Here is a 24409-nt window from a genome sequence, read left to right as displayed (position 1 = left end):
GCAACAGAAAACTGATGTCGATCCAGGTTTCAAAGGGTTAACCAGTGCTATGTTACATTTAACTCAGAGGTCGAAGGTCCAAGCTGAGAATAACGTCCCTCCCAAGTTGAGCGTTCCAGTGCAACAGGTCAGAAAGCCAAAATGTTTTTAGCAATTTGCAGTTCAAGAAGGGTTAGCCACTGTTAGCAATATCAGTTGGTAAAAACGCATTATGTTGTATTTTGTGCATACACAGACATACTATCTGCATGTCCACAGATAAAGGTCTGATGGTATTGTTTTAAGTGTTTTAATGACACACAAATAAAACAGAAGTGATGACAAAAAGTATATTACTACAGCTTTCACTTCTGTTGATGCACAGAGCACCTTTTTTGTATTTTGAGGTCAGGGTTGGTGAGGTTTTTCCAACCTTCTACCTCAGAAATCCGACCTTAGGGGATGTTACAGTAAAATATCTGACTCGGAACTCGGAATTCCAACTTCCCAGTGCAAATGGATAATAATCCCTGGCTGATGTTTTCTTTGGCCACAATGCTCTGATAAATTGACTGTACACTACCCGCCCGGCACCAAAAGGCCGAAAGGCAAAGTTAGCGACTAGGCTGGTAAACTCAATAAAGCCTCTGACAAGCTGGAGACCAAAACAGAGCTGAAAGGAGAGAACATTCTAGTTACATTTGTCAAGTGGACAGAAACAAATTAAAGTAGAAGGTAGAAGGTAGATTCATTTTTTTAAACAAAGTTAAAAAAACAAAATTTTATTTTAAAGGCTATTGGTGCTCAGCTTCAGTATCAGTTGAGTCCTCTGTGTGTTTTTAACTGAATACAGACCATGGTGCTAATGTAATGTTAGTTTCTCTTTACATGAAGCATGCACACTGAAGACTCAGAGTGTGGGCAAGCAGCTAACTTCCTCTAGCCGATCGGCTAAATTCCAGTTTGGCGTTTTGCTAACTAGAATGGGACTAAAATTAGTTAATCTTACTGCTCTTTTAGGCTTTCAATATGTTTCTGGACCATATGATCAAATCCTAATGGTGAAACAAATCATTTGGCGGGGGCTGTGACAATTAAAAAATGTACAGATGTCTCTTTCGCCATGTAGGTCTATAGGAAAAGTCTCTTTGAGCCACAGGGCATCATGTGACAGTGTAATTACACTATTTGGCCACTACAAAAATTGACTTAAAAGCCTAGTGCAGTTCCTGGGGGCCTGGTTCCAGCCTACAACTCTGCTGTCATTAACCTCATTTCTCAGGAGTAACTGAAGACCAACAAGAGGTAAAAGGAGAGTGGATATTGGACATAAATTCATTAGGTGAGCAGAGACACGCTCTAAATGAATGCTAATGCTGCTCTCTGTCAGATGAATGCAAATAAGCAACTGCTGTTCACCATATCTTTAACTTTATAAGATAAAAAATACATCAGGGTTGTGTTTTTAGCTTATTCTGCTGCCCCCAAATGGCCAAAAAATCAATTCATCAATTCATGCACCTTTAATGATTTTACTTGGCTTTAAATACCCGCTTTTATGTCAAATTTTGTCTTTCTGACACTATACTGTTCGACTTTCCTAGCTCTCCCTTTCCTTCTCCCTGCATTGCCTGACTTTTATGTCCTTCATAACTCGCCAAACTACCATACATATGTAAATAAACAGGCCAAGGGTTCAATCGTATGCATGGAACGGCAGATATTTCCCCTCGGTGAGTGGTGACCTCTGTCTCATGGAGGGATGCATGCTGGGAAGGCAGTCCCATGCCAGAGGAGAGAGCTAGTATCCCAGACAACTGATTATGCATATCTGATTGGCAAATCACCCACCAGTTAGTATTTGGCCGGAGAGAGTAGAGAGAGAGCGAGAGAGAGAGAGGGGCATGTGGCAGGTTCACACATTCCCAATGCTCTTTGAAAAATACAACAAACTATGACCCCATGTTAGATGTCAGAGAAAGCCTTTGTTTATAGCGAAACAAAAACAGACTCTCGCACAACTGTCCACACTTCAACACATACAACCACATTTGCGGAGGCTGCACACAGAGAATTACTGCTTGACTTTAGTCTCTCGGGGGCAAAGCGAGTACTCAAGTAACTCCGCTACATGTTTCTGTCAAAACGGCTCTATTTTCAGCTAACTATTCATCTCTTTCTCATTACTGACCTCTTTTTCTGTCATGCTGGGTCAAATGCGGATGAGCCTACTTGGGTTTGGCAAAGATAAATAGATGTTATCTCGCTTAACCAGCAGGGGAGCTGTACATCACTCACCCAGATTTTGAGATATTTTCCCCCGCACTGTTGTCTTTTTAACATCAGTATTTATTCAGAGGATTAAAAAAAAAGATGATTCAGAAAAAGATAAATCATAAAATCCTAACCTCCTACTCATTCACAATTTTCTCCGAGGAAGATATAAGAATGCCAGATTATACCAGTACACACACGAATACACATTCTCGTCAGCACAGTCATCTTAAAAGAAAAGAAGAAAAAAAACAAATGCCATACTGTATCAAGACTTTGTATGCACTGACCCCAAATTTGTAGCCTGCAGCCACTTTTCTCTATTGCATACAAGCATGCAACTCTCTCTTCCTCTCACACATACAGACGCTTCATTTTGCAAACATTGCTAACGCATACTCAAGCAGCAGATTCACAGTTCACTCACTCCAATGATAAAAATCTTCTGGCAATAATCTTCAGAAAGAAAGGCTGTGACAGGCGTGCACATGTACATAAATGCAAATACATGCATGCACACACACACACACACACACACACACACACACGTCTTGGCTGTGGGCTTTAATCTGGGACCATGATAAGCATGCAGCAGATGGTGCCCACAGAGAGAGAGAGTGAGGGAGGCCAGGCACATTAAAAGCTTCCCTGCAGACTCATCTACCCTTCTGGGCTCTGGGCTCGTTTGGCCTAGCCTGGTGCAGCACAGCCCTGGCTAGCCTCTTCGGTATGAGCGTGCCAATGGCCCCCGTCCTAGACTACTCAGGTCGATGGTTGCAAATTGCAGGCGAAAGCTAAAGCTGCCCAAACCAGACAGCCATGACCTGCTGTGTCCAGTGAAACCTCACTGTGTCAGTGTCTCGTCTCCTCCCCTCCTTGTGCAACAGCCCAGTCTAGCTCCTGTTGTGGACAAATGGTGCTAAGCTTTGCTTAGCTTTGCTTCTCAAATCACATCTTCCTCAAACCAGCCCATCCCAATCACCCTAAACTTTTGCCATGACCTGTAACTCCTCCTCAGGTTCGTCCTCTTCTTTCTATTCTTCCTGCACTTTAAAACCTGAGAAGCCAATTTTTTTGCGAAAACATCTCGGAGACTGAAACCGAAAACTTGAAAAACCTTAGAAAATATAACTATTCATCATAATTTATGTTTACGTTATATCTAATTGTTGGGTGTACTTAAAATGTTGTTATATTAACTTAATTTTGTGAAGCTGTTGCAACCTAAAAATGAAAAGTTTAATTAAATCAGTCATTCTAAGTTTAAGCAGCTTGACGCTTTTCTGTAGGCCATCCGGGAAGCTAACTTCACCCTGGTTCCCTCATCAAAAAGCCTGTGGGATTTTTCCAAAGGATTTCGGATCATTGCAGAAAATAAGCTTTGTGGTAAACAAACGTTTATGATACACGTCTTGTTCAGCAAGATAAGCTTCACAAATGAACACCACTTTCAGGATTTTTGAAGCCCAAATGCAGTCTTCAGAAGTAAAAAGCTTTTGCCAGGCTAAAATGATCCACACTATGGTCACGACGCCACCGCTACAAGGCTGTAAAGCCACGTTCGGCATGATTCTGCGTGATGACATTCTATAGTCTCATTTAGCCACTTGTTAGTTAGCAAACGTCTTTTTTAAGATGCATAAAAGCTTCAAAAGTTCACGAGTACCCCATCAAATACCCCATCGACTTTGAGAAGAGGAACCAGAGGTGCTGAAAGGCTAATGCATTTGCAGGTTTTAGGATTCATTACTGAAGTTCTCTATGTATCTGCAATCTGCCAGTTGCAAACTAGTCAATCATTTTTCTTTACTTTTAAACATGTTAACAAAACAGAACTCGCAGATCTCTTCACTTCTTCATTAGCATATTCCTCTTTGTGATTATCAAGTTAAGTCAGAATAATTTGGTTTACTGAAGTTACTAACACTTAGAATGAACAATTTCCCTTATCATTTTTGAGTTGCAACAACTTCACAAAAGCAAACTTAACACTTTGATATAAAGTAAACAAAAACTAATATTAATAGTCAGATTTTACAATGTGCCTCTTCCCATCATATTGCCTCAGGTGTGTTTACTGTACATTTATGATGGCATTGTACCTCTGAAGCTGCTGCAGTCGCTGGTCTGCAGGCAGGAAGTTGTGTTTGAGGTTGAGGTGGGTTAGGTCGTGACTGTAGAAGAGGTTGGGAGGAAGTTGTTCCAGGCTGCAGCAGGACAAATCTACCGAGTTGATCCTCTGGGACACCATCTATATGGAGGCGGGGGAGGAAAGTGGAGAGAGAAAGAGAAACTTGGAGTTAAACAGGATTATCACTACCACACATGACTTCACTGATTTACTCTGTGTGTGTGTGTGTGTGTGTGTGTGTGTGGCCGGCTGCTAAGTGGTCAAATGTCATTCAATGGCCAATCTTCTTAAGGATTAGGGAGTCAGAAGAAGTCGATGGAAAGCCCAACAGGTTAGTGACCTGACAACGCACATTACATCATTGTGTAATCTAGTTAACTGCAGGTGCACAGTAAAGCAGTTACACTGTGACAATTTCTTAGTCAAATTTATGAAGGTGCACAAACTGCCGTCTTAAATGAAATGACAGCAATAACGTCCAAGGAGATAATCTACACCCACTAAACTTGAGCTTTTCAGAACGGAGTTAGCTAGAGGCTCAGCAGTCGTCGCTGCGGCACGTGCTGCTTCTATCCAGGCTTCTATTCTGAGTGGCCCTCTGGGTGCTGGTGACATGCATGTCCCTGTTAATATTTAGAAAAGAGGTTTTCTGGCTGTGGCCTACTTGAGTTCAAATGAGAGAAAGGAGAGAGAGCCATGAGTGGTGTTTATGCATGTGAGTGCACCCAGAGACACTTACTTATACTACAGATTGGACAGCAGTGAAATATGGGGTTTTCAATCACACTCAACTCATCAAGCAGCAGGATTGTGGCGGGTGCAGTGCCATATTTTTTGCACTCACGCATGTTCTGCTATACAATGCAGTTGACCCGTAAGTAGCGCTGGGGAACATATGCTTATGTCCTTCTTTTCTCTTGTTCACATGTGTTCACAGTACCTTGGCAGCATGTCTGTGCCAGCGCAGGTGCTCCGTGAAGCTGTCAAAGCTGACGTAGTAGGTTTGACTCTGAGGCCCTGCTGAGCTGAAGGCCAAACAGTGATTGTGCTTCTTCACCTCCTCCACCTGCAGCACAACACACACACACAGGAATGACATCAAAGTCTGACATTCTGACATCTCCGACCCCCCTCTGAATAGAAATGATGACCCCAGAGACAGGGTTCCCACATATTTTCATGGACAAAATTACCCAAAAAATTCACAAACTTTTTAACTTTTTACTTTTCAAGGTAAACTCATCGTTGTCACACACCAAAGCACATTAGAGCTACACTACATCCACAGCTTCATGAAATAAATGTTCCATTATGTTACATTACATGGAAGATTATCCACACAAGATTATTGTAACAGATACAACTACAAAACAAAAAAAAAATCCATGACTTTAACAAAACTTTCATGATAATGAAATCATTTTAACCCTTTGAAACATGGATTGACATGGATTTTTTAAAAAAACTTTTTTCATATAATTTCCTTGTTTGTTATTGTTTGTTTTGTATTGTTTTTACTTTCCTTTTGTTTTTGCTAATTTCCAGGTAATTTTCTCATACTTTTAACTAATTTGTTCCAAATTTTAGGGGCATTTCCTCTTGTAAGTTGCTCATTGCCATCTTCTCATTTTAAAAAGAAATTAAGCCGTTTTTTTCTGGTTTCAAAGAGGTACAAATACAATTACTTTTCCAAAAACTTTTAATTATTTTTACTTATTTCATGACTGTTCCAGCCCTGGAAAACATGATTGTGAAATTCCATCACTTTTCTATGTATTTTATGACCGTGGGAACCCTGTATTGACTTAAGAGCAATAAAAGGGGGCGGAGAGGAAAAGCTGACACACCAACGTCTTCATACATTAATGATTTGAAACTGCTTTTGCCGCATGAAATAAGATGCTTAATAGCTGCTGGGTAGAAAAATTCAGTCGACTGAAAGCACACATGACAATACATAACGGCACGCATGGTCATACAATGAACATATGTGCGTGACATGAGCAAGAATAAATGTAGGTGAATTTCTTTTTAGACACGCAGAGTCACACTCAAGCACGTGAACTCTGTCAATGAATGGCTGACTAGTTACAGTGTTTGAACAGAATACTGGTGCATATACAAACAAACTCACACCATGCGCATGCAGAGTCAAGAGTATGGATGAATGGTTGGCTAGAGGTCATTTGTTGTGTGTGAAATGTTTAAAAAGTGGGTGTGGTAGAGTATAGAGTGTCCTTTGTGTCACACAGTCAGGTAGAAAGGGCTTTTCAGGAGAGCTTGTAGAAGCTCATGTAGTGGCCTTGCAGATAAACAGATCCATAAAGCAATAAATGGGTAAAGGTCATTTTTTAGGGAGGCATTTTAAAAAAGGAGAGAGAAATAAGGCTACTCGAATGCTACAGTGATCATTACACTACAAATGATAGCATTATGACTCCAGAATAGAAATGGAAAAAAGACATCCTTGCAGAATACTGGAAACATTTTGACTTTGTAAAGAAAACACTTTCTTGCATCATTCCTGTTTGACCTTGAGGTAAAAAGAACAGAGCAGGAAGCATTACTGCGTGTCACTAAAGGACAAACAGTTGTTGAAGGTGAACAATCTTCACTGCGCAGGGAGACATTTGCAGAGGGTAATAAGAGTGATTTTATCAGGTCACTTTCTGGTGATATGACGTTATGAGTTTATGATCCGAAGCATAAATGACATAACATCACCATAAAAGACCGGGAGGAGAAAAAAACGATTATGTGATGCCAAGTTAGACATACTTTTCCTCCAATGAGCGGCAGGATGTGCATCTTCCCCGTCTGGCTCTCCTTGACAGAGGAGACGATGAGGCAGGTGCCGCACAGGATGACCTGCCGTCTGGTCCAGCGGTTGACCGGTAGCTGAAGCTTCCCTTTCCGAACGTTGTATGTCCCTGACAGCTGAACCCGCTCTGAGCTCTCGATGCTTTGGGGCTTCCCTGGAAGAAAGACAGAGAGATTTTGCATAATTAGCATTGTAGACTGGGCCAAAGCCACAGATCTGTCAAATAATTAGGTACTGTTAAAACGTAAACTAATGAGTCAATCAAGAAAAGTCAATTTTATTTATAAGCCCATTATCACAATTTTCCTCAGAGGGCTTTACAGCAGACATCCCTCTGTCCTTAGATCCTCACATCGACTAAGGAAAAACTCCCCCAAAAAACCCTGTAACGTGGGGAAAAAATGGTAGAAACCTCAGAAAGAGCGACTGAATATAACAATAGTGTTAGACATAAAATTACTAAATGCAATATAAGATAGCACGTGGTGTTACATGCAAATATCATAGGAGTCCCATGCGTATATTAATAGTGGAGGCATGACTCATAATAATGGCAGCAGACTGTCGTATCGAGCAGGAAAACAGCATCGTGCGATCAAGGCCCACAACACAGGCAAAGCCTCAGGCAGGACCACAGCAACAGCACAACCAAGACCGCGATCCAAGTGAGCCAGGATCATCAATGAGCATCCCACCAGTGAATAAAATCGATGCAATTTTTTTTATAGTTGTATTTTCATGACAAATATACAAGGTGACTTATAAATGAATCAAATGTATAAAATGCAGGATTTTGCTTAAAAAAAGAATTGTAAAATTATGTATAGACTAATACAAAAGTTTATGGGCATGTACATCGACCGTGCAAGTGAGGTCTGGACTTTATGAAAAAGGTGGCAATCCGGTGCCAGACAATAAACAGCGTGTATCCAAGAAAAAGCTATGAAAATTGCAAACACCACCAAAAAAAGACAAATACACAGGGCGAAACACCAAGCGGACAAAACTCATTCCAAGTCAATCTGAGGTTGGCTTTAACTTTCACTTTCTCTTGCTCAAGCAGAGGATGGGGATGAGCAGCGATGCAGAGTTGGCCTGTTTTCTGTTGGAAAGGTGCTGGCAGTTAGCTTAGTTAGCTTGCTGTTGGGTTTACATTAAAACAAATGTAATTTTCCTACAGTAATAGCTTGCAGTGTATGTACAAGCACTGTGGGGAGCAGGGGCAAAGTTTAAATGTTGTGTTTACACACAGTAATCAACACTTTCAACATAGTATACCATTAGATATTAGAATAGCAAATGAGCTCTGTGGTAAACAAACATTTATGATATTTACATGTTTTGTTCAGTTAGATAACCTTCGCAAATGAACACCTCTTAAGATGCCTGAAGCCTAAATGCAATTGTAAGGAGTAAAAATCTAACATTAAAATATAAAAAAAACTACACAACAGTTGTACGAGTTACCACAACGAGGCTGTAAAGACCTGTTCAGTGTGATGTTCTTCTCATTTAACCACTTGATTTGCAACCGGATTTTTAAAGACACATATGAGCTTCAGAATTCACAAGTGGGATATTTGCTGACATATTTTATGTTGTAGAACAAAACATGAAGTCTCTTATGCTTAAGTTAACCACAGACCTTATTTTGCATTCAACTCAAAACATATTCAAAAACCCAATGGCTTGCAGGAAGTGCTAAAACGCTTGCTCATTTCTGGGTTTTAGGACACATTTGTATTTGAAAAAAATACATTTTTGAGTTACACACAATTTCATGACAATCAAACCCATAGTTTTTGAGATTGTCGGTCTGTACAGCTGGTAACATAATTTAAGATTAATCTATGTAGCTAGCCACCAAATAATGCCACAAAATGAAAAATATCGTCACAATGGTTAGCAGGAGAGCTCCTACCACAATAATGGTGGTGACAGCACAATGCTGGACTAGCATAAGACCTAAATACATTCAGCACAACTGCCTTGGATGTCCTACTCTGCACATGGAATTGAATAGTGTGGATTTACATTCAGTGCAGCTCTACATTAATAGAGTCTCAAATTCAATACCAGGTGAACCTCTTTTAAATTATTCTCTTACAATTTCTGAGCTGCCTTTATTCAGTTTTACCCATCTGTCTGCCTCTCCTCCATGCCCTGTTCTCTCGCTTCGCCGCCAGCCTGCCAAACCTGACAGTCAGGCTGCTTATCAGGCGTTCTGTCAGCCAGGCTGTCTTATCGTTCTGTCTAAACATCCACCTGCTTTCTGTCTACCTCCACCTCCGCATAAAACCTCCCCAGGCTGGCATGCCCTGTCCTCCCCCCCGTCGTTTCTCTTCTATCTGACCGACTGCATGGCTTTTGGCTTCTCCGTTCTATCTATGGTTTTGTGCGTTTTTGCTCGCAGCATGTTTAACCTCACTGATTTCCCATTCCGTCATGAGATTCATGGAGTGGTTTACAAACTTTTCCTTTTCCAAGCGACAGATGGTCTTAGAAGAAGTCTCACATTGTGTGGCCTACTGTAAACTAGCTGCATCCATCCTGCACTGTCTCTTTCACACATATTACACTTCATTTCAAACACACATAAAGAAGCAAGGCGGTTGTCGAGGTGACTTAAGAGAGAGTCAGTAGGTTAAAGCAAGTGTGAACCTGCACACACTTTCACGGTTTTAAATAGTTCAGGTCCTTCACATGCCAACTGTAAGGCCTGTGCAGTAGAGTACTGTACTGCACACCATTCTCATCCAACACGCTCAGCAGACTTTAATAACATCCTGACCAGAGGTCTGTCAATTTGAGCTGATGTTGCTAAACCTGAGGTCATGACAATACTTTATTCTAATGATTTTCACTAACATAAACACAGCTGAATTCATTTTTCAAACCAGCACGGCCGCCAAGACCTGACCTCTCCTCTGTGTTACAAGCTAATTTTGTGTTCACAGCAGAATCAATAGCCTGGCCTGCAAAAGGATATCTGCTTTACTAAATGCTGAGTGTGTCACATAACACTCTATTGTTAAATGTTGATCAGGAGTCATGTTTGAATACAACTGTAAGATGTCTTGGTATGTTTAAACAGCAGACATAATAATACATAACTAGAGGGCATACAAAGGAGCACAAGCCTCTGAGCAACTGTGCAACATGCAAAGACGCCACGTGTTACAATGCAGCATTGTTTGGCAGCCAATCATAAAGCCACACATCAGACGTTTCCCACAGCATGCATAACATAACACAGCAATCTAACATTAATATTTATTCCATATGTTATAAAATTACACTTGTGGAATAAAAATGAAGCAAAAGTAAAATCCATTTGTGTTTTAACTGCTTGGACACAAGTGGGTGGTAAAAAGGAAAAAGATACGTGTCTTTATGTGATGGACTATTAATAAACCTGTCTCAAGGCAATGCTAACTTAAATGTTCCCATTATAGCAAGTGCAGTTCACACTGTGCACAAAGCTGTGAAGCTATCCATTATACTGTATATGACAATTTAAGTAGCATAACCTATTTTTCATAATTTCTCTCCACACTCTGGCAGCCTGCCTTCACTTCACAGCAGTTATCAAAAGCTGCTGGCAATCACAATCGGGAGATAAGTACAGATAAGTATGTTTTAATGAGCGATGAGGATATGAATTTGTAAGATCCCAAACTCTTTGTTCTTATAGTGTACTTACAGGTTTGTTTATAAAAGCCTGCCAAAATTCCATTTGGCATTACATTACTGGCAAACTACCAACATATTTGATTAAAAAGGTGTTAAATTTGTAATTTTCTTGCCTTAATACAATTCTCAAATATCTTTAACTGTTATGATTGTATGAAGTTTATACCATCCTAATCCCTCTCTAAACTGGGGCTGGGAAATATCTGTCAACTAGGGTTGCAACAGATTGATATTTTTACAGTACCCTTTCAAAAAATAGCATGTTTTCACAGTATATTTATTTCACAATTACCACTATTACTACCAATGAATGAAAACGGGATTCTTCTTTTTTTGTTGTTGAGTAAATGCTTTATTATATCAAAATCTATATCAAAACTTTTCCATGCCTTTTCCAGGACTCAAAATAACATTTCTTTCATGCCCCACTTGCGTTTTTTGGACATATCAAACTCTATTCAAACATAACAGAATAACACTTTTTAAAATTATTATTATTATTATTATTATTATTATTATTATTACTACTATTATTATTTTATTTATTATTAGCCACATTCTTATTTTTGAAAAAAAAAGTTAGATTGAGGCTATTTATTAAATATTTGGGGCTGCAACCTTAGACGGTTTCATTACACCAAAAAATAAATCTAAAAAAATTCCATGACTTTTCTAAAACTTTCAGTGATTTTTCCTCATTCCACAATTTTTCCAGGCCTGGAAAATGTGATCATTTCATGATTCCATGACTTTTCCAGGATTTCCATGACCGTAGGAACTCATTGTGTTAAACATTCCATCCGGTTACCTTGTTTTTTTTAGTACTGTAGATAAGTCAAAGTCACAACATCGATAGGATTAAAATGCTGTTTCTCCAAGATCCCTGGTGTAAATATGCAACTACACAAACAAAAGAATATAAAATTTAAAATAAGTGGGTAAGTACTAAATAAAAGTAATAAAGTTACAGTTAATATTTACGGAAGTAACTTCATGTATTAATGTGAAGTGAACAATATTTTTTATTATGCAGAAAATGATTATTGTGCAAATGGGATAAGTAGTGCAAATGTAATTAATAGTTCAGATGTAATAAGTTGTGCAGCACAACTTATGGATGTGTGAGTAATTTAAAAAGAGGCATTTGCTCTGAAGTGTTTCCCGGGAAAGGGACACGATGAAAGCTAAACCAGGCAGAAGCATGATAACCGTCTGTTTTCATACCATAGTAAACCTTGTAACCAGCACATCGCTGCAACCCTTATGTCAACACACTTTTTATTTCTTTGAACATGAAGTCAACTGTGGAGGATGAAAAGCCTTACTGGATATGACAGTAAGGCCTGAAATGTATTTACTGTTTTTCTCTCATTCACCTTCACCACCTCTCTTCATTGATTTCCGCATCCAAGCCATCAACCTGCCTGTTAGACCCCATCCCAACTAGGCAACTTAAGGAAGTTTTACCCTTAATTGACAAGTTTGTTAGATATAATCAATGTGTCTTCATTAACAGGCTATGTACCACAGTCCTTTAAAGCAGCTTTCATTAAAACCCTTCTGAAGAAGCCCAGTCTCTATCTAGAGGTTTTAGCGAATTATAGACTGTTATCTAACCTCCCCTTTATTTCTAAAATCCTTGAGAAAGTAGTTGCTAATCAACTCTGTTTTTCCTTTTTTTTAATTGATGTCCAGGTTTTGTTTGAGGTGTTAGAAAATGAGATTAGTCTTTTTAATGTCAACGTTTCTGCACCTTGTTTCCAGGATTAATAACCAGTCGGTTGTGAAAGTCAACTGTGTGTTTCTCACACTGCGTCCAAAACTTCAAAACTGTCCTCTCTCTGTCCCAGCACCCCCACCCCTCCACTGTTGATCTCCACTCATTAATTGCACCTCAGAAACAAGTGGAGTGTGCAGGGAGTGAATGAAACTGCAAGTTTTATCTCTCTTTAAAGGGTCATCATTACCATCCACTCCACATGAAATGCTATTAAGTGCCTGAGTATTTGTATTATTGTGACTGTGTGGACACTCGTGTGTTGTGTAGTTACTGGCTGGGAGCAAAATGACTAATGTTTTGTGGGATACTGTTTTGGGAAGGGAGGGAGTGTGGGTCTTATTTTCATAGTTGTGACCACAATTCTCACTGAGCATAGTAACATTTCATGCACCAACTTCATTACTGACATCAGGGAAATTTTCCTTTTTTTAAAACAATATTTTTATTTAAGTTTTGGCAACATAAAAAAGCCCCACACTCCCAAAGACAGATGAACAGACAACAGCAAAACAAAACAAAAAAACTAAACAGAAAATAATAATAATATTGAACTGGTAAATACATGAAGAATGACAATAAGAATAGTTAATAATAATAATAGTCTTGATAATAATATTTTTTTTTTTTAAAAAAAGGCAGGATCAACACTTTCATATTATCCATTGTTATCTATATAACATTTTCCTTTCCTTCCTTTTCCACAGAGTAAAGTCACTCTTCTTGCATGGTGAAGTCCAAAATAAGTCATTTTTGATTGTCTCGCTGTTCTAATAAAGTCTCTGGGATATATATACCAAGTACACAAATACTGGGCTCTAATGGAATATTACTTCCAACCATCTCTGAGAGGCATTTAATTACATTTCCCCAAAATAACAATATCCTAGGGCATTTCCATAAACAGTGAATCAAAGTTCCTTTTTCATTCAGGCATTTGAAACAAACATCAGGAATGATGGAGATGTGGTGGAGTTTCACAGGGCTTATATACTCTCATTAATCATTTATACTCAAGCACTTTTAATCTTGTATTAATGCATTTTTTGGGGGGCTTTTAAACATTCCCCTTTCCGGTCTCCCTCACTAATATCTTCTTGTCAGTCTGTTCTCCAAGCATTTAATCTATCTGATGTTGACTCTGTTGAATACTTTGCCAAAAGATCATAAAATCTGGATATGTGTCTCTTACCATCCAGATTATTAAGCACTATCTCTGATAACGGTGGTATGTCTATTATTGTCTTATATTTTGATGCTAAGAAACTTCTTAATTTTTAAATATTTAAAAAGATGTTTGTGGGGAATTAGGTCCAAGACCACCCCAATTCCCTTAACTCTGCATAATATGAATCTCTTATCTAATTTAGCTTGTTTAAACTGTTCATTTCCCCAGGTGGAAGTAAACTGTGACAAGGTTATTGTTTTCCCAACATAATTATGTGACCTGTACACCACACTGATATTGTGTTTTTTACGAAAGGATTCTTTGAGGATTTCTTCTGTTTAATATTTACCGAAGCAGGTGGTATGGATGAAGAAAAGTAAGACATTGCAGAACTTAGTTGGGGGGCCCATAAGTACCATTTAAAGTTCGGGACCTGAAGTCCTCCTCTTTCATAAGGCAGATATAATCATTTAAGCTGGAGTCTGGCTTTCCTGTTGTTCCAAATAAACTGGCTAAATGTACCATCAAATTTTTATATAAGTGATTTGGTAATGGGAGGGGAATGCTTGAAAAATACATTTGGGTAAAATAGACATTTTAATTAGATTTATGCGTCCAATCATTGATATCAGTAAATTAGACCTTCTATTCAATGTCTCTGACACTGTGTCCACCAGGGGGTCATAATTCATGGGAACAGTGTCGATAAGTTTTGGAGTTATCTTAATCCCCAGGTCACGAAATCCATCCTGTGTGGTCGTAAACTGTGAATTTATTTTGGGGTTTAGCCTTTCTTCTTTATTTAGAAATAATAATACTGACTTTTGATGTCAGGTAACTTGATAAGAAGAGTATATGACAACCATAGCAACTAGACAAATGTATACATTTAACCACATTTAAACTATATAACCTTATCACTTATTTGAAAGCTGAAATGCCAACATTTGGTTATAAGTTTCAACCAGTGCAGCTATTTGACAAATAGTATTACAAGGCAAAAGACTTATATAAATACTTTCATTTTCACTTCCAAATAAGTGGTTTGGATAAGCAAGTTAAACTGGGGACTGAACTTTCCTTTGAGAGGAAATGTTGGGAAGGAAAGATAAGGACGAGGAGATAGGAAGGGAAAATTAAGATAATACTTTTAAAGGGAAACATTTACAAGCACGTACCTAAAAACATGACACACAGCTTGAAAATAGGAATAGTTATTGTCATGTGGCTAAAGTCTTCCTTTAAAAAGTGTTTCTACTTTCCAAGACGTTTCCTACAGAAAATCCATTCAGCGATTGATGTGGACAGGCACAGGCTTCACGAGCATGCAGGGATTGTTAATTATTGGACTAAAATATTCCAAACTCTGACTCCTCTTTCAAAGAAGGGATCTGAACCCCACCCAGGTCTGGCAGTGTTTGGAGTGAATGCAGCTACGATAGAGCTGTCAAATAACCAACTTTAACATGGTACGCTTTGTGACATTGTTGGCACAAAGACTAAATTTGGTTAAACTGGAAAGAGAAAAACCCACCAGCCCATGTAACTTTGTAGGAAGCTGTGATGACACATCTACATTTAGAAAAAATACCATTTTGAGTGGAACGGTGAACATGTTCAATCTCATATGGCAACTCTAAATAAGCTATTTCAATTAAATAAACCCATGACTGATAACACTGTTCTCACTTTCTTTGTGTGTTTTTTAATGCATATGTGTACATATCAATATATATGTTTATATGTTTATATAATATATGTGTGTGTTTGTGTAATCTTTTTCTTTTCTGCACAAATAAATGTACATGCATATTTGTTCAGGAGACAATGTACATGTATTTTGAAAAAAAATAAACAGAATTTTAAAAAAGAAAAGAAAATTGTTTTCTTGTTTTAAGTACATTAACTGAATATTATGCCCCTTTCCCACTAAATTAGCACATATACGCAGGTTTTTGAGTGCCGGAAAACCTGCTAAAAATAGGCAATAAACTCCTTTCTCACTGCCGGTAAATGAGTATGTCTTTTCTGTTTTTTATTTCCAGCAGGGTGTCATGTTTTCATCAGTCCTGATAAATACAAATGACTACTGCAGAGTCATTTGTCTTGGTAATGAGTGCTGATTGTAACCTGTCCACTGAAGACAAAAGCAAGATGTTAGCTGGTGTCAGTGGGTTTTTTTTTCCAGTGACAAAGGGGCTCCACCCCTTTGAAATCTGAAGAGATATCACTTCCCTTGTGCTGCTAGGAAAAAAAGCTAGGGTAAAAAACTTTATTCATAATAATCATAATTACTTGTTAAGAATTTTGTTTAAAAAAATGTAATTTTTAAGCACTTTTTCCAGGCAATATTTTGTAATCTGTTTTTTCTTTTCTCTTAATACTGATTTTTAGGTTTTCTTGTACTTTTTACTAATGTCTTGCTCATTTTTGTGTCATTTCTTTTTTCGTTGCTCACTGCCTTCTTCCCTAGAAATCAAGCCAGTTTGCTCAGGTGTTAAAAGGTTAATGTATCAGCTCTAAACTGAAACAAAGGGAGGGGAAAACTAAATACAGCATAACAGATACACCTGTCTGTTAAATTCCAGATTACCACCAAAACCTGATCAAGTGCTTTTTAGCTTGTTTGCCAGATTTTCTCTAAATCCATTTTGCTAACAGACAGACAAACGGACTGGTGCGACTGAACAGACTGGTTACCCCCTTCCAACTTCACATGCTGGCAGAGGTAACCAGCAGGCGCATATTTTCATGACTGAGCTTGGGAGGGGGTATGTGTTGCATTAGACAAATTATTCACAAGCTTTTAGCCTCAATATGTCACATGGGTATATTCCTACTATTTTTAGGCCTTTTGTTGGAACGTGCTCTCTCCCACACGAGCATATGCACAGACACACACACTCTAGTCCTCCTCCTACTCTTCCCCTTGCTGACATACACATACACACACTGACACAGTGACAGTGATTAACCATCTCCATATGTGCATCCATCTAATTACACCCCCCCGCCCCCCCTCCTGAATGTGGATGGACCAAAAACAGCGAGATGTTTTGCGCAGGGAGAACGATACAGACAGCTTGAGTGGGCTGCTTTTGTGATAAGTTTGAAAGCTTCTCCCGTACGGATGTTGCCGTTTACAACCATCTCACATGGACGTAGGATGACTGGATGGAGGCAAACGCTTCAGTCTGGCCATGGGAATGCACAGTGGAGGAAGCAGGGAGATGGGTGGGACGCCCACGTGAGCATCCTGTTTACAGAGGTGGGCCAGAGAAAAGCAGGATATCTCGGTAACCCTCCAGTAGGGGAAGGAAATTGTAAGAGACAGTTGCTTTATTCCAAATGCATGAACCATGGGCCACCTACACTAGAAATATTTTGGGCAGCGATGATGTTAGTCATGGTGGTCATCCCATAAACTATGGCCCATGCATAAAATGTGAATTTAAAAATAATAGACAGGCCGTGCAAGGTGGAGGTGTTCATGTGCAGAAGTCAGAGTCTATTCCTAGACCTACTGTATGTAGGAGCAGGAGTACTACAGTGTTTGTGTGTTGGTTACTGGAGATGGCTTCCTTCCTTATTCCCAAACTAAGGAAAGGAGTGTTTCCCCTCCACACTGGGCTGCAGTACCAATGTATGTGCGCAAAACAAACACACACACACACACACACACACACACACACACACACACACACACACACACACACACACACACACAGAACCAACAGCTAAATCAAAATTTTACACACTTTCTTAAGCTGTAAAAGGTTTGCTCACATCAGTAACTATCCTTGGGTGCACATGAATCAAAGACTGTATAGAAAGATGGGTGACCCATCCCCTCTTACTCCCACTGTACAAAAATGAAGCCTAAATATCCCGATAAAGCTGCTGCCATCTTTCACTGGTGACGCCATTTGGATCCAGAGTCTGGTCAGTATGTCTGTAGGATCAAATATCCGCCCATACACCTGCCTGACCAATCGCAAGCAGAGCCATTGATCCCGAATACATCGACTGGCACAAATAGCTCACAATTATAATATTAAACCCTTTTTCTATATCATCAAATAAATAATAATACACAAACTTATCAGAAAAACTAACATTTTAACATACATCTCATAATAAAAACTACTTAAAACCATAGGAAAGCATCCCTGGTAAAAAAAATTATTTGGCATGTACTTTAAGTTTTAGTTTAGCCCTTGACCCATTGGCTAACGGGCCGGGGCTTATGACCTGACACAGGAAGCCACCAGGGAAAGTGCCAGGCTTTGAAGCCAATTTTCATAAGGCCAAAAATGGAATTACAACTTTTGAGTCACTCATGTGATGCTATGGGGCCCTAGACCTTTATGTGAAAGAGACATATGTTAATCACTGTTTTGTTCTTTTGTTTTTTTAAATTAGCGGCATGCTAAACCAAAAGTTGACTGCTTGGCTGTACTCGGCTGCCGGAAGTCTTTAGAGCGCTTGCTCTAGGGGCCCCAAAATTGAGTGAGAGTTATGTCATAATAATAGAGCTTATTTGGCTTCATGCACCACTTAGCAACTCTCATAGAAATGAACAGGGGCCTGCAGTCAAGGCTGTATCACCGTCTTTTTATTCACTGAGATGTTTTAGTTTCACTTTTGGGGAGCTGTCATGTTGGCCATCTTTATTATATAGTCTTTGATATGAGTCAATTTATTTTATTTCACTTTATAACCCACATAGTATCAGTAGTAACTAGTTTGTTTCTGTGTTATCTACCTGATTTCAGATGTGTGTTTCACTTCTCAAAGGGCTTTGTGTGGCTTTTAATCCTACTAATCAGTAATATCAGAGCAAGCATTGGCCTGCAAAGGCAAATTATTTGAATTCATGCTACCGTGAGCTTTGCTTCCTACTGATAAGTCATGATTATTTGCATTGAGAAGGTGGAAAAGTTTAAAAAATGATAAAATGGTGAAACTACTGCTGTGCCAATATATCTTACATGGTAGCACATCCCTGTAGGAACAGGGTACTGGCGCTAAACACTTCAATTTAGGACTTTAAGCCCGTGAAACACACATTATAGATCCAGAAAGTAGATGTGTAACAGCTGCTGATAGCAGTGTGCAACTTCAACAGAATGCCTCTAAACATTAAACTATAGTATACATGTGTAATATTTGCAAAATCAATAACACTGACACAAAAGAAACAACTCTTGGTTGCCTAATGTCAGTACTCTGAGCCAATGTTTCCACTACCAGACTGCAACGCTGCCTCCCAGATACCCTGCTGCCCCCCGTTATCCATCATTGTTAGTGATCAGCACCCAAGGCCGACCTCTCTCCATCCATCTCCTAATTTAACAGATCAACGCTTCTTTCTTCTGGCTCTTCTCTGCTATAACAAGGACACATCCCTGGTTAATCATCCTGCCCTGCTAAATGCAACCTGACATCAGCACACCTCCACTACAGGACTGGGCATGCCGTACCGTAGGGCATGGATGACCCACATAAGTCACAGCGGAGCACGAGCATGCGTAGACATACACTTGCTCATTCTATAGGCGGTGACAGATGTGATGGACCGCATGGCAAGACTCTGGGACTTATAAATGCTTCTTAAGCCTGTATTGGGCTCTTAAATCTGCGGCATCGGCTTTTTTCTGCTTCCTTTGAAATGTATCTCAACCGCAGCATCTCATTAAAGCTCTATTAGGGAGCATCTATAAAAACTTGAGAGGAGACACTATCAGACAAGCATCATCATAATCTGAGCCATGTTGAAGATATTAACTCTTAAACTACAGCTGAGGAAAGTTGGTGGAGAAGGGATATAGACATATATACGTAACAGCAGTGCCAGCTGTTACTCTGCGACACAAATAGCTGCACTGTCCTTATGTTACAAAACACACACACATGCGCACACACCATGTCAAAATGTATCTACTTAAAGGTGTGTGTTTGCAGGCAAGAGAAGGATGCGCTTCCCACATCTGATCAGCTATGCCTCTTTGCCCAGATCGCTGCACTCCTTTATTCTCTCCTCCCTCTCTTTCTCATTCTCCGTGGTTGACTTGTGGTGATTACTCAGATCCAAAGTGACAGGCCGTGTTAAGCCGACTGTCCGCTCGGGCAGCAGTTGACGAGTCTTGCTGGAAGGTGGCAAAGGCCGTCGCGGGTGATAGGCTGCTCACCGCACTCACCTAAGTGCTCCGCATCTTTCTTCGCATTGCCTCTCCGCACTTTCATGACGACGTTGAGCTGTGAATGTGCGCCAGGTGAAAAACACAACATGCAGCGGAGGTTTTCATGAAGGCCCCACAGTGTCACAGTTTAAGGAATGAGTTATCTTTAATTAGCTGATGTTAATCCTACAAACATCGCCTTGAAAAGTTCCCAGATGTTCTCGCACAAATGGGTTCACGGAGGTAGAAGGGGCTGCATCCCCCTCTGGGACTGAGGAGGTGTTGATGTGTGAAATGTGTCAAGCTGTCCTTTGTGTAAAAGTGATAAGAAGATGAGGTGCGTGTTTGCATGGGAAATAGATGTTTATGCACTGTGGTTGTGTGCAAAGTGTACATGAGTCCGTGTCCTTACTTTGAATCGTGTTCAGCATCAGTTTGCTAGATTTGCTGTGTTGGCTCAACTTTTTTTTTCGGACTTAAAAATTTATTGAATTTCCATTTTTTCAACAACACAAACCACATTACAGATAACACAATCCCCAAAGAACACCAGACAGACAGAGAGAGATGAAATAAATGAATAAACAAAATAAGGACCGAGTAACACCAACAGACAAAAACCCATAGACAAGAACACTAGTGAATGATGCACTGTGGTAAATCAGGACTTAAGTACTGACATGAAATGAAGAAAAAAAAGATATTGTCAGATTCCAACCGCACCACTGCCAAGTGTCCACACATAATCCCCAGCATATGAGTGTTAAAATACTGTCCATGTATTAGTGTCCATATAGATATTTGCTGTATCATCTAAACCTTTTAAAAAGCCCAGGTGGAGCATTTTATTGACGGTGACATCGGGGAGGCCAAGAGCCAAGCAAAACATTCAGCAGTCATAACAAGAGAACTTGGATAGAGTTTTTTTGTTTGTTTAAGGTAATTTTCAGCCACACTAGCAGTGAGGCTTTAAGGCCCAGGCACATCAAACCAATAGCAAAGAAGCGGTGGCCAAAAAGTTGCACTTGAACACACGCAGACTACAGGGAAAAAAGACTAAGACTACAGCCAATGGCCAACTAGCATTGATGCTCTGCGCCTGCGTGAGGAGAAATAACTCTGCATAGCAGCAAGCATTGTTAGTCTGTAATCGTCATTTAAAATGGTGAGAAGGAAAACAGACCAGACAGATTCAAGATGCTAGTTAGCCGCTTTGCAAAAACATAACTCGACAGAACAATTGATATTCACCATGTGCTAGCGAACAATGATACAAAAACGGTTTCTGCTGCAGAGTTCAAAGACTGAAAAAACATTTTCTTGACAAATATAACAAGTCTATTTAGGTCTCAGGCCCTCTTGACTTTAGCCGTTTGTTTGCCTTTCTCTCTTACATTTCTCTTTTCACGCTCCGTCTTTGAAGCCAGTTTTCACGGTGGCAAATAATACCTTTTCTCAGTGGGAGAGCGACTTCTGTAAATCAGTAGATAAATCTCTTTTAACGTCACTAACCCAACAAAATGACTCCTTTTACTTTAAGAATTTGATTGATTTGGTCAGATTACATTTGGAAAGTGTAGAGGAGCTACTTCATTTATTGGAATGCTAGGTAAACATGGAGCACCACATCCAACACTGTATCCTGTTCTTATTATACATCCATGATTAGCATGCTGCTGTTAGCATTTAACACCTTGCATAGCGACTAGCATGCCTTTAGCCTTACTACAGTGGTATTTAGCATTTATTCCTATATTTTGTCCAAAGGTGCTTAATTAGTATTTTTTCTTTAAATGAATGTAAATTTGACTAAATTCTCAAGCAATCAAACCTTGCCAAACCTTGAACCAACAGTCTATAATAGCAGCAGTATACCATCACAAAGTCAACCAATGAGTGCAGTCAACGGTGAAATCATGATAAATAAAACTGTAAACTCTGCAGTGTTTGGACAGCGCCACAAGCACTTGATTAGCTAGATGACTACTTATCCAATGATCCATGTTGCAGCTTTGATTTCATTATCTCTTTCATTAATAAAACAATTACACATGATTGTTATGCATCCCAGATGGGTTAAGACACATTTGTGAATGTGCTGAATGTAAAAAATGTCATGCAGCCTTGAATTTTAATCATCTGGAATGTACTAAAACAATATCTATCAATAATTCAGGATGAGGTGACAAGGCTGCCAGTGTGTGTGTATTTGTTTTTGTTTTTTTTTTTTTTGTTCTCCAGAGTGCTGAGGAGTGCCTCCAATCCCTGCAGGGAAAAGTCGAGTGGCACTGCTTTGTGCTCCCGTCTATTGTCAGACACCAAACATCCTTCAGCTTAAACAGCTGAGTCGAGGTGATGTTTCTCCTTCTTCTCTTTCACCCCCGTTGTGTGCCCTACTCTCAGCTGATGATGTAGCATTAAGGATCAGGGCTAGAGAGACTCCAAAAAAATATGTCGCCGTGGCCTGGGTGACCATGAGACGTCCCTCAGATGCACCTCCGCAAAGAGGGTGGTGTGAATAATTAATAGTTTGATGGATGCCCTCAGATTCTGATAGTTCATCTCTCGAAAGCGTGCCAACAGGAAGGATGCCACCAAATAAACACACACACACACTACACAAAACATCCTCTCACAATCTAGTGAAACACATCCTGAATCCAAATGAGGTCACAGCCTGCAATATCTTCCCCATCAAACCATTATTACCCTTTGCCCCTGGGGAGAAGGGAACTAAACAGCCTTCTGCTATTAAAGGCATTGTACAACTCCGGTTATCAGGTCAATGCATTACCATCCACCGCCTGTAGGGGCAGTGTGGGAGCATATTATGGTAGGGGGATGACCTGAAGGAGGATTTGTAGTCAGTTCTGTAATGCTGAATTATCTCTTCTTTTTTTTCTTTTTTTACTAGAATTTGACCCACTTGCACATTCAGTTAGTCTTCTGCATTTTTTAATTTCCACCATGCACAGTAGAGAAGTGAGAACACGTCACATCTTCATATATCTGTTAACCTAATGCAAATCTGTGTTTATGAGCAGAAGCAGAAATGGATGCAAACGATGTGTAAATATGCAGCCATAACTCATGTGCCCGACAGCTGGAATGAGGAACTACAACGAGAAAGGACCCATATATAAGAGGTCGATAAATCACATTGTGCAGCTGTGGATTTTCAAATAAATGACTTATGTGCCCTTAATTAAAGAAATAATTGCATTTTCCATCAGCTGCACAGTTCTTCACAACCACCCGCTGCACTGCGAACATGCTTCATCATGTACTTGAATCAATATTCACTAAAAACAGACCCAGATGCAGCCGACAGAAAGGAGAATTGCATTAGCCATGCTTTGAATCTCAGGTGTTGGCATTTGTGTTTGATAAAAAGAAGATTTTCCCCAGTGATTCCCTCTGTCAGTGGAAGGGTTGAACGCTGACGTACATAGATGTGTGCTCCCTCTATACTCCCCCCTCTTCCCAGCTCCACTCCTGCTGCTGTTATGTAATGAGTGTTTGTTACGAAACCTTACATTGGAAAACACGAGCCCACACGCTCACACACACACACACACACACACACACACACACACAAGAGCTTTGGGGGTTTCACCCCATTGTTTGTGTGAGCGAATGCAGCTATATTGGACAAAAAGTGTCCCTGTGTTTGCTCATGCATACAATATGTGCATGTGTGCGTTTGTGTGTGTGCACTAAAAATTAATCGAATACATGGGATTGTGAGGCTGTCAAAGTGCGCAGAGCTCCCAAATAAATTATTAAGTATGTTTGTGGGCGAGCATGTGTATGAAATACATAAAAAATAATGAGGGTTCATAATTGCGTGTTGCAGTACAAGCGTGAATACTGGGAGCTATGCTGGTGTAGAAAGAGCTCTGGCAAAGAGAGAGGGAGATGGACATGAGGGGGGATGTAGTCTATAGGATGTAGAGGAAAGAGAAAACAAGAAATGGCAAAGAAGAAATGGATAAGATGGAGGAATTAAAAAATGTACAGATAGATAAAAACACAAATAAACAGGCAAAAAAGGAAATGGCTACAGGCATATCCTGTCACCTCAGGCAGAAAGACTCATGAGAGGAAAAAACGGTAAAACAAGGTGAGCTTATCTCAGTCAGCTGTTAAGTATTAAGACAGAACAGACAAAACACTTTCATCCACTTCATCCTCGCATGCACAGTTGCATCATGCGTGAACAGATATTAAAGGAGACAGTTTATCACAACTCGGGTCTTTTAGTTTCATTATTTTTTATCAATTATGATAATGTATATTATCTGTGTGCATGGCATGTACAAGTACAGCAGTTACAACAGTTCAAAGATCAACGAGGAACGTATTCTGTGAACTATAATAGATG

General features: G+C 39.6%; 1 protein-coding gene across 1 annotated transcript in view; it reads right to left on the bottom strand.

Annotated features, from left to right (window-relative positions):
- The window catches only part of phlpp1 (PH domain and leucine rich repeat protein phosphatase 1), a 93999-nt gene that overhangs the window by 46471 nt on the left and 23119 nt on the right, over positions 1-24409 (bottom strand). The window contains exons 2-4 of the mRNA XM_088085569.1: positions 7163-7359; positions 5325-5450; positions 4356-4504 (exon numbers count right to left, since the gene is read on the bottom strand). Of these exons, the coding sequence (XP_087941695.1) occupies positions 4356-4504; positions 5325-5450; positions 7163-7359 (472 nt within the window). The remainder of the gene's footprint in view (positions 1-4355; positions 4505-5324; positions 5451-7162; positions 7360-24409) is intronic.

This window comes from Plectropomus leopardus, chromosome 12 (genome assembly GCF_026936395.1).
Source record: "Plectropomus leopardus strain MGB_pleo_1.0 chromosome 12, ASM2693639v1, whole genome shotgun sequence".
Lineage (NCBI taxonomy): Eukaryota > Metazoa > Chordata > Actinopteri > Perciformes > Serranidae > Plectropomus > Plectropomus leopardus.
Note: the sequence above shows the minus strand (reverse complement) of the source record. Positions and strands in the feature narration are given on the sequence as shown.